Source organism: Lepidochelys kempii, chromosome 2 (genome assembly GCF_965140265.1).
Source record: "Lepidochelys kempii isolate rLepKem1 chromosome 2, rLepKem1.hap2, whole genome shotgun sequence".
Classification (NCBI taxonomy): domain Eukaryota; kingdom Metazoa; phylum Chordata; order Testudines; family Cheloniidae; genus Lepidochelys; species Lepidochelys kempii.
Genome location: NC_133257.1, coordinates 214,018,679 through 214,035,697, shown reverse-complemented (window position 1 = coordinate 214,035,697; position 17,019 = coordinate 214,018,679). Strand labels below are relative to the sequence as shown.

General features: G+C 46.6%; 2 protein-coding genes and 1 long non-coding RNA gene across 5 annotated transcripts in view; 2 read left to right on the top strand and 1 right to left on the bottom strand.

Moving 5' to 3' along the window:
* Positions 1-10,477, bottom strand: part of LOC140907570 (uncharacterized) — a 39,831-nt gene extending 29,354 nt beyond the window's left edge. Inside the window, exons 1-2 of one of the 3 annotated variants that reach the window (XR_012157542.1) lie at positions 9,964-10,477; positions 8,727-8,843 (exon numbers count right to left, since the gene is read on the bottom strand). This is a non-coding gene — a long non-coding RNA (uncharacterized lncRNA). The remainder of the gene's footprint in view (positions 1-8,726; positions 8,844-9,963) is intronic. The other 2 variants (XR_012157541.1, XR_012157543.1) reach the window with 2 other exon arrangements.
* Positions 10,030-17,019, top strand: part of TSPAN13 (tetraspanin 13) — a 28,778-nt gene continuing 21,788 nt past the window's right edge. Inside the window, exon 1 of the mRNA XM_073333799.1 lies at positions 10,030-10,303. Within this exon, the coding sequence (XP_073189900.1) occupies positions 10,241-10,303 (63 nt within the window). The 5' untranslated portion in view covers positions 10,030-10,240. The remainder of the gene's footprint in view (positions 10,304-17,019) is intronic.
* On the top strand, positions 12,770-15,235 carry LOC140907568 (uncharacterized). Its single transcript, XM_073333798.1, has 2 exons — positions 12,770-14,053; positions 14,643-15,235. Exons 1-2 carry the CDS (start codon positions 13,495-13,497, stop codon positions 15,128-15,130), a joined length of 1,047 nt encoding a protein of 348 aa, XP_073189899.1. The 5' UTR covers positions 12,770-13,494; the 3' UTR covers positions 15,131-15,235.

The window sequence follows — 17,019 nt, the reverse complement described above, 5'->3', positions numbered from 1 at the left end:
TCGCGGTTCTTTTCCTGTCTACCTGGCCAGTGCATCTGAGTGGAGAGTGCTGTCCAGAGCGGTCAGAATGGAGCACTCTGGGATAGCTCCCGGAGGCCAATACCATCGAATTGTGTCCACAGTACCCCAAATTCGAGCCGGCAACGTCGATTTAAGTGCTAATCCACTTGTCAGGGGTGGAGTAAGGAAATGGATTTTAAGAGCCCTTTAAGTCGAAATAAAGGGCTTCATTGTGTGGATGGGTGCAGGTTTACATCGATTTAACACTGCTAAATTCGACCTAACGTCCTAGTGTAGACCAGGGCTTATATTCAGATACAAACAAGTTTCACAAAATTTCAAGAATTCGTCTCAAATCTATAAAGATAATATTTATTTGCCTCTCTCTCTCTCTCCCACATTCCCCCAAGGTGTCCTTCTGAGAAAGACATCTTACTAATAGTCAATATGAAGGTGGTATTTCAGTTCTTTTCTCTCTTTCCTTCCATCTACAGACGTAACAACCTTTCTGGATAACGGGGACAAACTTTTGTCTGACAAATGCTAAGGATCAGACCATTCAAAAGAAAAGGGTATCAATAGAACTATAAATTCTATTGTCCTCCCAACCAAACTGTTACTTTTATCCTGTATACACACAGCTGGAGAGGATTTCTATGGGGAAGGATTAAAAAGCCAGCCCCGAAATTCAATGGCTCAGTTTGAGCAATTCATTCATTCTTGCCTATAGCTATACTTATCTGGAAAGAGCCTCCATTCTACATAGATTTTCAACAGTGATTTAACTTTCTGTGTTTGACTGAAGAGTATTATGCAGGCTTGATTTCAGTGAATAAGTTTCTCAAAAGTATTAGTATATTTTCCAGAATACTGTATACCCACTAATAAATTTGGAACTACCTGTTGTTTCATCAGTAATCAGTTGTAATTGCTTGCCAGAATTATTATCCTCAACACTTTCTCTGTTCAGTAGATCTCCTAACCTTTGGTAAGCTAGCTTCTGTTCTAGGGGTAGGTTGCAAGATAGGGGTAGGTCTGCAGCAATGGACGTATTTTCCTATCCTCTCACAAATAAGTGAGTTGAGTTTAGCGCATAATCCATTTTGTCATAGAATGCTTCCTATATGCTCCCTTCCTTCTCTCCAAGAAAGGATTTTAACTATCATAACCGACACAAGTTTATTTTCTAGCACAGAGTTAGCATTCGCTTCTGTTCTATTCAGGTTCTTACACTGCATTCATCCCTGTACTATCGGAGGCTCAGCTCCACAAACCCAATCCCCAGATTTAGGCACCAAAGGCCCAAATTTAGGTGCAATTGTGATCCACAAAACCCCTGCTTGGCTGCCACCTAAACTTGTAGGCGCCTACATTCACTCAGTGCCTACATTTTCACTGTAAAAGATCCCTAGGCACCTAAGTTTTAGCCTCTGGGCATGCATACTGCTGCCTCCTTCTCGGCAGCCAGATGCCTATTTCAGCAGTTCTCAAACTGTGGGTCAGGACCCCAAAGGTTGCAATTCCATTTTAATGGGGTCATCAGGTCTGGTGTTAGACTAAAGCTGAAGCCCAAGCCCCACTGGGGTTGCCAGGTGTCCAGTTTTCAACTGCAATGCCCAGTTGAAAAGGAACCCCGATGGCTCTGTTCAGCACCACTGACCAGGCCATTAAAAGTCTGGTTGGCGGTGCAGTGGGGTAAGGCAGGCTCCCTGCCTGCCATGGCTCCCGGAAGAAGCGGCATGTCCCTGCTCCAAGCCCTATGCATAGGGGCAGCCAGGGGACTCCGCACGCTGCCTCAGCCTCAAGTGCCAGTTCCGCAGCTCCCATTGACCAGGAAGCACGGCCAATGGGAGCTGCGGGGGTGGCGCCCATAGACGGGGCAGCGCGCAGATCCGCCTGGCCATGCCTCTACATAGGGGCTGGAGGGGGGGACATGCCACTGCCTCTGGGACCTGCTTGAAGTAAGCCACCCGCAGCCTCCACCACCCCTTATGTCCCAACCTCCTGCCCCAGCCCTGATCCCCCTCCCACCCTCTGAACCCCACAGCCCTACCCCAGAGCCCTCACTCCTCCCACACCCTAATCCCCTGACCCAGCCCCCTCCTGCATGCCAAATCCCTCAACCCCAGTCCCACCCCAGAGTCTACACCCACAGCGGGAACCCTCCCCCCCCCATCCTTCCCCCACCCCCCAACTGCCTGCTCCGGAGTTCCCTCCCACACTTCGAACCCCTCAGCCCCAGCCCCCTCCTGTACCCCAAATCCTTCATCTATGGCCCCACTCCATAGCCCACACCCCCAGCCAAAGCCCTCACACCCTCCTGCAACCCAATCCCCTGAGCCAGCCCGGTGAAAATGTGCAAGTGAGTGAGGGTGGGGAGAGCAAGTGACAGAGGAAATGGGAGGACGGAGTGAGCAGGAGCGGGGCCTCAGAGAAGGGGCTGGACAGGGGCAGTGCCTCAAAGAAAGGGCTGGACGGGGGTGGGGGGGCAAGGGTTTTCAGTTTTGTGCGAGTAAAAAGTTGAAACCCTAAGCCCCACTGCCCAGGGCTCAAGCCCGAGCCCCATCACTTGGGGCCAAAGCCCGAGGGCTTCAGCCCTCAGCAGCCGGTCTCAGATTACAGGCCCCCTGTCCAGGGCTGGAGCCACTGGGCTTCAACTTTGCCCCTACCATCTGGGGCAGCGGGGCTTGGGCTTTCCCCCACAACCTCCCAGGGCAGCAGGACTCAGGCTTTGGTCCCCCCTTGTGGGGTCATGTAGTATTTTTGTTGTCAAAAGAGGGTTGCGGTGCAATAAAGTTTGAGAACCGCTGGCCTATTACATGCCTGAGCTCGAGCGAGATCCACACCCCAGGGGAAAATAGGTGGGGGTCACCTATCTTGCCTACAGAACCCAATCTGGAGCACATCTACCAAATCAAGACCTATTCAAAAATCTGGTGGTGGAGCCACCACCTCCCACCCCCTCTATAACTAGAGCCTTGTGTGAAATTATTTTTATTTTTTATAACGTTTCATTTTATTTTTCAGGAACTTCCTGTTTCATTTTATCCAAGGCAAAGGGGAGGTCCAGCCCTGTGCACTCACCCTGCAGCTGGGGCTCCTGTCCCTCAGAGCTGGACATTGTGACTTGATGCAAAGGGTCACAGTGCCACTCACTCAAATTTGGCCCAGCTGTCTCTCTGTCATGATGACAAAGGGGTGGCTGGGCCAAACCTGAGCAGCACTGAGACCCTGTGTGCTGGCTCACAATGTTCGGAGCAGGGAGCTGGACCCTGCCTCAAGGGACAGGGACTGCGGTTGTGGGGTGAGTTTTTCATTTTAATAGTTTCTTCTTTTTATTTCACATGTGTGAAGAACACAGGGCTCTACTTACAGCACAGAGGGTAGACCCCCCCCGCACCACAGAATGGCGGAGACCTGGGTTCAATTCCCCCTTCTGAGTGATGGGAGACAGGATTTGAACAGGAGACTCACATCTCTAAGGAGAGGTGCTCAAACCACTGGGCAACAGGGAATGCATAAGTCCCTTTCTGGATCTGGGCCTGAGCACCTTATTCACTTATGGAATCATAGAAATGTAGGACTGGAAAGACCTCAAGAGGTCATCTAGTCCAGCCCCCCCCCCCCGCTCCCCCTAGGGAGCAGGGAACAATGCCACACATAGTCTCAAGCCTACCTCTTTCCCTATGCTGCTTTCTTCCAAAGCAGTGAAGAGGCTCCCTGAGGGTTGGAATGACACAGGGTTAATACTACTTTTCTCCACACAGATCAGCTTTTTTGCTCCAAGATGCAGAGGGAAACCATGTGCCTCACTGTATGCAAGTGGTTATGGTGATGCCAAACCTATTACAGGCCAGTTCAAGTAAATATCTAGTTACCTAAAAAAGATTTGCTCCATGCTGACTGTAATGATCCCATAGTCAAGTAGGAGCAAACTACAGAAACACCAATGACATCTGTGCACAGGAGCGCATTTTAAGGGTTAGATCCTCAGATGGTATAAATCTGTATATTTAAACTAGCTGAGGATGTCTGTCATGTATACTATTGACTGGGAACCCCAAAATGAACATCTTAAAAAATCCCAACAATTTATAGTACATACTCTGAATCCAATTCTGAAAAACTGCAATGCTCCGTTTGTCTTTAGGGTCCTATGCAATGATCTGTAAAAATAATCTTTTATGGGCCATTTTTGCAAATGCTGAAGGACATGAGAAATTCTCCAGCTGTGACATCATCATAGCCACAGGTCTGAAATGGAAATGTAAAATCCGTGATTTGTAGTTTTACTTATAAAAGCAGAGAATCCATGCTGCTGAGGCCAGGAATCAAGCCAAGATAGCAAAGAGTCCGTTCCACAAAAATTAAACCACAACAGCTGAAGAACAAAGTTTGCATGAGGCTTCTGTTAACTTGCTGAAAATCTTAATGGAGTTAAGTAGGATATTAACCTCAGTATTCATTATCCCAGCAGCCCATTTATCAGAAAATTGTTAGTTCAACAACAAGTAGCTCAAGTCTGATTTGTTTTGGACTCACTAACATTATTAAGCTGTTTATTTTTTCCTCTAACAACCAAAACTTTGTTTTTGCACTTAAAGGAATAAAGACAAGTTAAAATCTAGCAATTTAAAAAAAAAGACTTATAATTTAGTTTAAGGTGTTACTCTTGCCATGAGAGCACCTTCTAATTTTTTCTGATCACCTCTTTTTTTTAAAAAATTTCCCCCTCTTCCTTTGCTGCTGTGTCAGAGACCCACCCAAACACGGGAAACTGACTATACTGGATAAAGAGTGGAATTGACTATCCACAAGATGCTGTGAAATGCACAAAGTATAACTGCAGGGGGGAAGATTTCTCTGTCTAATCTTTCATTTACAGTGTTCTTAGACATTTTTTGTAATAATAATAGGCAAAAAAAAGATTCACACAAACAACCTTTCAATTTTATGGTTTGATCACTTATTAAACAAACATTGATGCTATGGAGACTTGAATCTTTTACCATGACACTTACAGACTTTCTGATCTCATGATTCTGACTTAATAATACTGATTCATAGTTAACTGAAAACTATCAAAATCTTGCCTCATTAAGAACTGAGTTTGCACCTCCTTCCCATTCCGAGCCCCTCAGATATATCCAAATGAATGGTAAACTATGAAAATGGCTTAATTCAAAGCCTGTCCTAAACTGTAAGAAGTGTATTGGCACTGGGCCATGGTAATTCTGAATTTACTCTGTCCCCTCAGAATAGCACCACACTATGCCCTGATCTACACTACAGACTTATGTCAGTATGACTACTTTGCTCAGGGGTGTGGAAAATGCACACCCCTGAGCAACGCAGTTATACTGACTGAACTTGTGTAGACAGCACTGTGTTGATGGGAGGGCAATGGTAGTGTCTACACTAAGCACTGCAGCCGTGCCACTGCAGCATGGTAAGTGTAGACAAGCCTTATGTGTAAGTACATTTTTTCTCAAGGATACTCACAGCAACCACAGAATTACAAGTGACCAATCTGGGCTCTCACACGGTTGCATTTTCCCATGGAAGAACAACTGACTCTCACTTTTTATAGGTTTCAGAGTGGTAGCCATGTTAGTCTGTATCAGCAAAAAGAACAAGGAGTACTTGTGGCACCTTAGAGACCAACAAATTTATTTGAGCATAAGTTTTTGTGGGCTAAAGCCCACTTCATCAGATGCATGCAGTGGAAAATACAGTAGGAAGATATATACAGAGAGAGAGACACACACACAGAGAACATGGAAAAAGTGGAGGTTTCCATACCAACTCTAATGAGAATAATCGATTAAGGTGGGCTATTATCAGCAGGAGAAAAAAACAACCTTTTGTAATGATAATCAGGATAGCCCATTTCAAACAAACAGTTGACAAGAAGGTGTGAGTAACAGTAGGGGGAAAATTAGCATGGGGAAATAGTTTTTAGTTTGTGTAATGACTCATCCACTCCCAGTCTTTATTCAAGCCTAATTTAATGGTGTCCTATTTGCCACGGACACCACTGAAAGATGCTAAAGAAGACAAGGGGAAGAAACAAAGACTATTTAAGGGAGTGGGGAATAAGGAAGACTCAGAATGAGTGACAAAAAAGAGAAGGCAAATTCCACCTTCTGTTACACCTGTGTGACTCCAAATTTAAGAAAACAGAACTGTGCCCAGTATAAATGAATACAGAATTTTTTCCTCAGAAAGACAAAGGGAGAAGAGACAGGTACATGCTATTGTCAGCTGGACCAAATGCTTAGAGAAACTAAGCCCAAATAAAAAATCAGTTACCTAATGTTTTAATTTTTTAGAGCGGAAGATTTTCCCCAAAATGCAAGGAAAGACTGTTTTCTGTAACAGCATGTAGGGATGCATTCACAAAAATATAAGACAACCTAGGCCCTACTTTCACTGAACAGCTCAGTGTAACAGCTCATGGTTTTTGCACAGTTTGATGTCTCTGTAGATATATATTTTTTTAAAACTGTGTGTCACTAAACCATTTTACCAGATTATCCCAATAGCAGGTTGGTAGTTTGATTTATGAACAAAGCTGGAAGAGCGTGGGACAGATGGCTGCTAATATGAATTTTCATAACTCCCTTGACTTCAGTGGAACTATGACAGTTTATACCAGTTGAGATCTGTCCCTAAGAGTTTGGTTGCTGGGTGGTGTTGGGTGGGGATGCAAGCCATGCTGCAATAGCCATGTTTGGACGTATTCATATTTGAAAAACAATTTCAAATGTTGTTATACACTTAAGGGTCTAATCCTGTAGAAACAGCTTCATGGCCTGTGAGGCATTCAGTGTAGGATCAGGTCCTTCATGAGAAACACTGTCATTAATTAATGAAAGCTGGGGTATCTCAATTATTAACAGAAGAAATGGATCTTTCAAGAAGAAGGACAGTGGGTAATGTTGAATAATTCAGGAATATGACAAAGGGAACAAGGATACAGTAACTTTATATCTGTGTGTTTGCATTGGTCCAACAAAAAAACGTGAATATCAGTTTTCAAGACTTCTATTTCTCTCTCATAAAGGTTTCTGTATGAAATAGTAACATGATTTTATAACAGCATAAAGCAATTTTGGAATCCTCCTCAAAACACAGGGTAACGTTCTGACAAATAAAGAACTGTTACATATCTTTCTACTGTACTAGAATATACCCAGTGTGGATAAATTGTTTTACATTCGAAAGGCAGGCTATATACAAGTATAGTGGATCTAAGAAATTGTTGTGTGATTGATCGGTCACAGGCATAATAATAAAAAAGGAAACTCCTCAATGAACTTAATGACCAAATTCAGAGCTGGTGTAACATGGTATAACTTCGTTGAAGTCAGTGGATTTACACTGGCTTACACTAGCTCTGAATTTGTCTCAAACGGTGGGTATAGTCAGAAAGGTGGTCCCGTAAAGACAGCATCTTGATACACCAAATGTATGCTCCCCATGGGCCAGACTCACCCCAGTAATCAGGTTAGTTTACTAGAAAAAGACATTTCACGGGATCATTTTGTCATCTTACAATGCGCATAGCTCCGCTCCTGTCACATTTAAAAACCAACCAACTAAAAGCTTTAAATCTAAACACTCAATAGCTGCTAAATTTTAACTAGATGCCTGGTCGGCAACTGAAAGGTAAATATCCATCAGTAGGAAAATGGAGAATCATTACTATTGTCAGAGCAAACCGCATTTAATTGCAGAAGCCTGGCAAAACCTGAAAGAGTGGGGGACGGCGGAGAATGCGAAGAGACTAGATCACAGTAACAGACCAGAAAGAAAAAGCCTGCTGCTGGCTGGGATTATTCGCTTGCTGTAGCTTTCCTCAGCCCAACAGGACCCAGCCAAATTACTTAAAACAAAATGTATTTGAAGTGCCTTCTTAAAATGCCTTAAGACCTGCTGTGAAATTCATCAGGAAGAAAATGCAATTGTCTATATTTACCAGGACCTGGCCCTCACAAGTTTTTCCCCAACATGCAGAGAGGACAGAGTAAAGTTATAGTGCTAAACACTTGTCATTGGATCACTACAACCGTGTATGTGCTCACAACTAAGGAACGTGTGACTCCCTGCTTATCTCTTTGTAAGGTCCGGAAGGAAGACTAGAAAGCCCCAACCCTGCAACATGTATGCACATGTTTAATTTTACTACTGTTAGCAGTCACCCTAATTTCAAATGTAGTAAGGTATGTGCATGAAGTGTTTGTAGGATTGGGGCCTTGGAGAATATTAATAAAATTGCCCTATGCAGCAGCAGGTGTCCCATTCTATTGAACTCTCAGGCAAAAAAACCTGGTTAAAGCGAAGTTAAGCCTAGACCTGGATAAATTTTAAAAATAATTCACCTAACCATCTCTAGAAAATCAATTTTCCCCTTCAGCTACTGAAATACATTTTGCACACTTTAATGTTCTCAAACAGCCATAGGAAACCTACAATTTTTTAAGGCAGTGGTGGGCAACCTGAGGCCTGCACATGGCCCATCAGGGTCAGCTGCTGGCAGGCCCTGCCTGAGGATGGTCCATGTAACACTGTGTCACAGCCTGCCAGCGGATTATCCTGACAGGCTGCAGACAGGCCAAAGGCTGCCCACCACTGTTTTAAGATAATTTAAAAAACAGAAATTATGGAAATGCACAGTTAATATTTCTACAACAATTTTAAATCAAAACCTTTCCTGTACTCACAGAGGATTGTATCATCAGTTATGGCATGGTCTCTCTCTTTCTCTCTCTATTATCCTCAATCACAAGCTGGGAAGACTTCACCTTCTCAGGGACCCATGAAATGCCACAGAAGTCCTACTTTTTAATTTATGAATAAGCAAAGAACATAACAAAAGACAATCATTCCCCACCATTTATAAGCATGTTTTTGTTGCCAATCTTAAACGTATCATGAGACATAGTTGTTGTGGTTATGATACAAACATCTCATGCAGATATAATCAAATTGTGCCACTTACATTGCAAGATCATGTTAGCATAGTTAGTTTACTTTATAAGGTGTTCTGAGAATATTAGGCCCCTATTGTATAATATAACGTATTCCAGTACCTATTAAAGTCGACTGGACTCAGAGAGTAAAGGAATTGCCCCAACACATCAGAAGGCATGATCCAGGACCTTAAATGATTTTGTACAGCATGCTGAAGCTATAAAGTTCTATAAACTAGGACTTTCTAAATAATTTTTATTCATTTTTTTAAAAAGGGAAAATAAAATGGAGCCGAGCAGAGTATACACCAGCCAAAAATCGAACACAGAAATTACAGGAATAGATTCCATACAGAAAACATTCTTACATAAGAAACAATTAAAATTCTTTAGTCATCCTTTCAGTTTTAACTTCTGCAAACCCAGACCAGGTTTCCCTCGGTACCTCTCCTTTTTCATTTATTAACCTGCACCGCTTGCTTTGGACTTGCACTACATTATTTCCCACTGTCTATGCCTAACTACTTATCTAGCACCCAGAGTTGCATACTGATCGTTTAGATCTGTGGGCATCCTGCTGGTCAAGCCTGCTGCCCTGGCCTCAGGAATTAAAACCCCAAGGGCTGAATCAGGCCTGTAATCTCCTTGCACCTGTGTTTTCAGACGTGCGCATGGTGGATACGCGGGCGGAGGATGAGATTCAGACAGACGCACCCTGCTACTAAGGCCGGAGCGCACAAGTGCAAGCCCCAGGGCGCCCCAAGCCAGTGGGCACCTACCAGGGCGGATGCACCCTCAATAGTGCACATCCCGCTCGCTGCGTGTCACCTTTTGCTCCCCCAGGCTGCAGCTCCGGCTCCCCCCGCCCTCACCTGGGCTCCCCGCCTGCTGCCGCCTGGCAGCCAAGCCCATCCGCTCCGAACCCCTGCCGCTCCCGGATCCCAGCCGCCGCCCCCCGGCAGCGCTCCGCTCCTTTGCAGATTTTTACCTCTGTGGCCGAAGTGCAGCCAATCAGCGAGCGCGGCGGCCAGCGCAGCTCCTCCCACCCGCCCCGAGGCGGCGGCATCGCCGGCGCGCGACACGCCGGGAGGGCGCGTGAGTTGCCAGCGCACTGCGGGCTCGAGCTGCCACCTGCCGCGAGGGAGAGGCGAGCGCTCGGACAGCAGGCGCCAGCCCGAGGGCCTCGCCGCTCCTGCCTTCGCTCGCTCGCTCGCTGGCCGCCCGCCCCGCCCGGTTCTCCCGCCGCGGCGAAGGGCGCTGGCGAGATGGTTTGCGGGGGCTTCACCTGCTCCAAGAACTGCCTGTGCGCCCTCAACCTGCTCTACACGGTGAGTAGCTGCCGCTGCTCCCGGCCCAGCGCCAGCCTGTGCCCCTGCTGGGCAGCTCCTTGGGGGGGCCCCGGGCCTGAGTGTAACTCCCCCCGCTCGGGGGAAGAGGGAGGCAGAGCAGCTCCCCTGCGTCTCAGGCTGCCGCCTGCCTGAAGCCGGCGGGGCTGGGGCGTTGCGCCGGTGCTTCTGCCTCCGCATCAGCCAGGGCACCGCCGAGGAGCCTCCGGGATCAGCAGCTGCTCCTGGCTGGGCAGCGCGTGCAGGCAGAGCAGAGCGATCGGCCAGGGAGTTAAGAGACCAGCAGCTGCTGGGGTCTCGGTGTCCGGCTTGCCTCACAGTCTCTTTGAAGGGGGAAGTCCACCTTGAATCGTCTGGGAGACAGACAGGGTTGTTTGACCACGCGTCAGACTTGTATAGGGATGGTGCAGAGATCTGTATGCTCCTAGGATGCGGGGGGGGGAGCTTGGATTGGCCTGTGAATCTATTTTGTTGATCAGTAAAGTCTCCAGTGTTCAGTATCAGTCTGGTTGCTAATGCTAACTAACTACAATTGTTTTAAAAAGAAGAGGAGGACTTGTGGCACCTTAGAGACTAACAAATTGATTAGAGCATAAGCTTTGGTGGGCTACAGCCCACTTCATCGGATGCATAGAATGGAACATATAGTAAGAAGATATACACAGAGAAGGTGAAAGTTGCCATACAAACTGTAAGAGGCTTTGCAAATACAGACTAACATGGCTGTTTACTCTGAAACCAATTGTTTTAAAAACCATCCTGCCGTGCTGGTGATGCTGGTGATTTGTAAACTGGAGCAACGTGTCTTGTTTCAGATCAAAATCCACCTTCGTCTCCTTGAGACCGGTGTTTATCTTGTTTAACTGCTGACCAGTGCACTTTAGGCTCTGGAAGCCTTCTCCCCCCACCCCCAAACTTCCACCTGACTAAATCATCACGTGTCACCTATTGCATTTAGTTTCTCATTTATTATGTTATAAAACAAGCCAAACCAAGAAAGTGGGGAAAGAGCGCTGCAAAGCCTGAATGTCATTTGGTTAAAGTTGAGAATAAATCTGCTCACACCTTTTTTTAGTTAGGAAGATCTCCTTGTCCAGTGAAGGAATGAGGAAGGCTCCTTTTTTACATTTTTGCCATAGTGCTTAGTAAGGTGCTAAAAAGAGGTCCCTTTAGCATGATTACATGTAAAACTGCTGTACTTGTATGTCATTTTGGCTCTGCAAAATCTTTTATCTAGGCTGCACATATGAGCAAGTTCATTCAATAGACACTTATACACAGTGAGGGGAAAATATTAAAGAGCCTCTAGCTACTCTAGCAATAGTGATTTAGAAATGCCTACAATAATTTCATATGTCCATTTCCTTTTTAAAAATGAGTAATATTTCAAAACATTGTTGGGTAGGGTACTGGCTGTTTAGGGAGGAGGAGATGTAAAATATTTTGTTTTTTACTGGATTTAAAAGTTGTATGTGCAAATGACTGACTCACTGCAGTGCTCAAATTTAAAAACAACCTTATAATTTTACCCCCCCTCCCCCAGTAGAACTAAGTAGCTATTTCCAATACATAAAAGAAAACAAAATTTATAACTAATTTTTTTTTTTATTATAAGGCTTTTTGGTGCAGAAGCAGGGAGAAGTGTAGCGAGGTGTTATAACTGTTTCCTTCCACAGATCTCCTAAAAATCTAAATTTAATCATTATAACATGCATTTAATATTTTTGTTACTTTTACATTTGACAATAATGTAAGGGAATGCCAGGTCAGCCTGGATATCCCATTTGGAATCCGCTGTAGTTCTGCATACTGGCACCTTTCTGGAGATAGCATCTTGTTCTCTTGAATCTCAGCTTTAATTTAACAAACAAAAGTAAGTCTCTAGCTGTTATGGATGTGAAGAAAACCTCAAATATGTAAGAGTGTAAACTGATGCAAAGATGTGTTTCTAAGTCCAACATTGTTAACTGTTTAATTTCTCATGTAAGGGAGGACAGAGAGACTCACAGGTCTGCACAATGTACTGAGTGACATTCTCCTTTTGGTGTCATGGCTGTGGTGGTGTTTGGAAGATAACACCACTTTCTTCCTCTTTTCCCTCTTCTCTTCCCCTCCATCCCCCAGTTACTTAGTAACTAAGCCCAAGGAGTCTTGCAGAGCCTATGGGCAGATCAGCACCACCAAGGGGGAGCTACATGTTCATGTTTTAAACACATCCACAGAGAACTACGTTATCTTGTTTTAAACACCTGCACAATCTAATGTGAGAAGGCCTCATTTTGACAACTTGTGTTTTATTTTGTGAAGAGCATTGCCACTCTTTCCCCCCCTACCCACCCCCCGAATACCCCATCTGATCCCTGCAGGAAATGTAATTGTAGTTAGAAAAACAAATGGGACTTCTCTTTACAACAGGGGTGGGCAACCTGTGGCCCATGGGCCTAACGTGGCCCATCGGGGTAATCCGCTCAAGAACCGCCGCCACTGGGAGCTGCAGGTGGCTCTGCAAATGTAAACACGCAGTATGCCGGCCCACTTGCAGATTAGCCTGATGGGCTGCATGCGGCAGCTGCAGGTTGCCCAACACTGCCTTACATTAAGGTCAAGTAAAACCAAGCCAGAAGACTTGTGTCTGTAGATTTTTGAGTCACAATAGTATTGGTAATGCTGTATTCTACTCAAAGCTGGCCTCACCAGTGCCTGATCCTACAAGATGCTGAGTCTGCTCAGTTCCTTGGGTGTTGACCTGACAATATTAAAAATCAAAGCACTCCAATCACAGCAGTACAGCTGACTTAAACTGGTTTAAATGTCTAAGCCCTGGTCTACACTAGGACTTTAGGTCGAATTTAGCAGCGTTAAATCAATGTAAACCTGCACCCGTCCACACAATGAAGCCCTTTATTTCAACTTAAAGGGCTCTTAAAATCGATTTCCTTACTCCACCCCTGACAAGTGGATTAGCGCTTAAATCGACGTTGCCGGCTCGAATTTGGGGTACTGTGGACACAATTCGATGGTATTGGCCTCCAGGAGCTATCCCAGAGTGCTCCATTCTGACCGCTCTGGACAGCACTCTCCACTCAGATGCACTGGCCAGGTAGACAGGAAAAGAACCGCGAACTTTTGAATCTCATTTCCTGTTTGGCCAGCGTGGCAAGCTGCAGGTGACCATGCAGAGCTCATCAGCACAGGTGACCATGATGGAGTCCCAGAATCGCAAAAGAGCTCCAGCATGGACCGAACGGGAGGTACGGGATCTGATCGCTGTTTGGGGAGAGGAATCCGTGCTATCAGAACTCCGTTCCAGTTTTCGAAATGCCAAAACCTTTGTGAAAATCTCCCAGGGCATGAAGGACAGAGGCCATAACAGGGACCCGAAGCAGTGCCGCGTGAAACTGAAGGAGCTGAGGCAAGCCTACCAGAAAACCAGAGAGGCGAACAGCCGCTCTGGGTCAGAGCCCCAAACATGCCGCTTCTATGATGAGCTGCATGCCATTTTAGGGGGTTCAGCCACCACTACCCCAGCCGTATTGTTTGACTCCTTCAATGGAGATGGACGCAATACGGAAGCAGGTTTTGGGGACGAAGAAGATAGCTCACAGCAAGCAAGCGGAGAAACCGGTTTTCCCGACAGCCAGGAACTGTTTCTCACCCTAGACCTGGAGCCAGTACCCCCCGATCCCACCCAAGGCTGCCTCCTGGACCCAGCAGGCGGAGAAGGGACCTCTGGTGAGTGTACCTTTTAAAATACTATACATGGTTTAAAAGCAAGCATATGGAAGGATTACTTTGCCCTGGCATTTGCGGTTCTCCTAGATGTAGTCCTAAAGCCTTTGCAAAAGGTTTCTGGGGAGGGCAGCCTTATTGCGTCCTTCATGGTAGGACACTTTACCACTCCAGGCCAGTAACACGTACTCGGGAATCATTGTAGAACAAGGCATTGCAGTGTATGTTTGCTGGCATTCAAACAACATCCGTTCTTTATCTCTCTGTGTTATCCTCAGGAGAGTGAGATATAATTCATGGTCACCTGGTTGAAATAGAGTGCTTTTCTTCAGGGGACACTCAGAGGAGCCCATTCCTGCTGGGCTGTTTGCCTGTGGCTAAACAGAAATGTTCCCCGCTGTTAGCCACAGGGAGGGGGGAAGGTTGAGGGGGTAGTCACGCGGTGGGAGGAGGCAAAATGCGACCTTGTAACAAAAGCACATGTGCTATGTATGTAATGTTAACAGCAAGGTTTACCCTGAAAGAGTGTAGCCACTGTTTTATAAAATGTGTCTTTTTAAATACCGCTGTCCCTTTTTTTTTTCTCCACCAGCTGCATGTGTTTCAATGATCACAGGATCTTCTCCTTCCCAGAGGTTAGTGAAGCTTAGAAAGAAAAAAAAACGCACTCGCGATGAAATGTTCTCCGAGCTCATGCTGTCCTCCCACACTGACAGAGCACAGACGAATGCGTGGAGGCAAATAATGTCAGAGTGCAGGAAAGCACAAAATGACCGGGAGGAGAGGTGGCGGGCTGAAGAGAGTAAGTGGCGGCAGCGTGATGAGAGGAGGCAGGACTCAATGCTGAGGCTGCTGCAGGACCAAACCAGTATGCTCCAGTGTATGGTTGAGCTGCAGCAAAGGCAGCTGGAGCACAGACTGCCACTGCTGCCCCTCTGTAACCAACCGCCCTCCTCCCCAAGTTCCATAGCCTCCACACCCAGACGCCCAAGAACGCGGTGTGGGGGCCTCCGGCCAACCAGCCACTCCACCACAGAGGATTGCCCAAAAAAAAGAAGGCTGTCATTCAATACATTTTAAAGTTGTAAACTTTCAAAGTGCTGTGCTTAAAGTGCTGTGCGGCATTTTCCTTCCCTCCTCCACCACTCCTCCTGGGCTACCTTGGTAGTCATCCCCCTATTTGTGTGATGAATGAATAAAGAATGCATGAATGTGAAGCAAGAATGACTTTATTGCCTCTGCAAGCGGTGATTGAAGGGAGGAGGGGCGGGTGGTTAGCTTACAGGGAAGTAGAGTGAACCAAGGGGCGGGGGGTTTCATCAAGGAGAAACAAACAGAACTTTCACACCGTAGCCTGGCCAATCATGAAACTGGCTTTCAAAGCTTCTCTGATGCGTACCGCGCCCTCCTGTGCTCTTCTAACCGCCCTGGTGTCTGGCTGCGCGTAACCAGCAGCCAGGCGATTTGCCTCAACCTCCCACCCCGCCATAAACGTCTCCCCCTTACTCTCACAGATATTGTGGAGCACACAGCAAGCAGTAATAACAGTGGGAATATTGGTTTCGCTGAGGTCTAAGCGAGTCAGTAAACTGCGCCAGCGCGCCTTTAAACGTCCAAATGCACATTCTACCACCATTCTGCACTTGCTCAGCTTGTAGTTGAACAGCTCCTGACTACTGTCCAGGCTGCCTGTGTACGGCTTCATGAGCCATGGCATTAAGGGGTAGGCTGGGTCCCCAAGGATACATATAGGCATTTCAACATCCCCAACAGTTATTTTCTGGTCTGGGAATAAAGTCCCTTCCTGCAGCTTTTGAAACAGACCAGAGTTCCTGAAGACGCGAGCATCATGCACCTTTCCCGGCCATCCCACGTTGATGATGGTGAAACGTCCCTTGTGATCCACCAGAGCTCGCAGCACTATGGAAAAGTACCCCTTGCGGTTTATGTACTCGGCGGCTTGGTGCTCCGGTGCCAAGATAGGGATATGGGTTCCGTCTATAGCCCCACCACAGTTAGGGAATCCCATTGCAGCAAAGCCATCCACTATGACCTGCACATTTCCCAGGGTCACTACCCTTGATATCAGCAGATCTTTGATTGCGTGGGCTACTTGCATCACAGCAGCCCCCACAGTAGATTTGCCCACTCCAAATTGATTCCCAACTGACCGGTAGCTGTCTGGCGTTGCAAGCTTCCACAGGGCTATCGCCACTTGCTTCTCAACTGTGAGGGCTGCTCTCATCTTCGTATTCATGCGCCTCAGGGCAGGGGAAAGCAAGTCACAAAGTTCCATGAAAGTGCCCTTACGCATGCGAAAGTTTCGCAGCCACTGGGAATTGTCCCAGACCTGCAACACTATGCGGTCCCACCAGTCTGTGCTTGTTTCCCGAGCCCAGAATTGGCGTTCCACAGCATGAACCTGCCCCATTAGCACCATGATGCATGCATTGGCAGGGCCCATGCTTTCAGAGAAATGTGTGTCCATGTCCTGATCACTCACGTGACCGCGCTGACGTCGCCTCCTCGCCCGGTATCGCTTTGCCAGGTTCTGGTGCTGCATATACTGCTGGATAATGCGTGTGGTGTTTAATGTGCTCCTAATTGCCAAAGTGAGCTGAGCGGCCTCCATGCTTGTCTTGGTATGGTGTCCGCACAGAAAAAAGGCGCGGAACGATTGTCTGCCGTTGCTCTGACAGAGGGAGGGGCGACTGACGACACGGCTTACAGGGTTGGCTTCAGGGAGCTAAAAATCAACAAAGTGGGTGTCTTTACATCAAGGAGTATTGCAGGCAGGACTTCACGGAGGGTTCCAATAAGAAATGGTGCACCTAAGTTATCGTTCTTATTGGAACAAGGAGGTTAGCCTGGCCTCTGATTGATACATGGCTAGATTTACCTCGCTGCACCTTCTCTGTGAGTGACTGCAGTGTGACCTAGAGGAATGAGTCCCCTAGACAGGGGAGGAG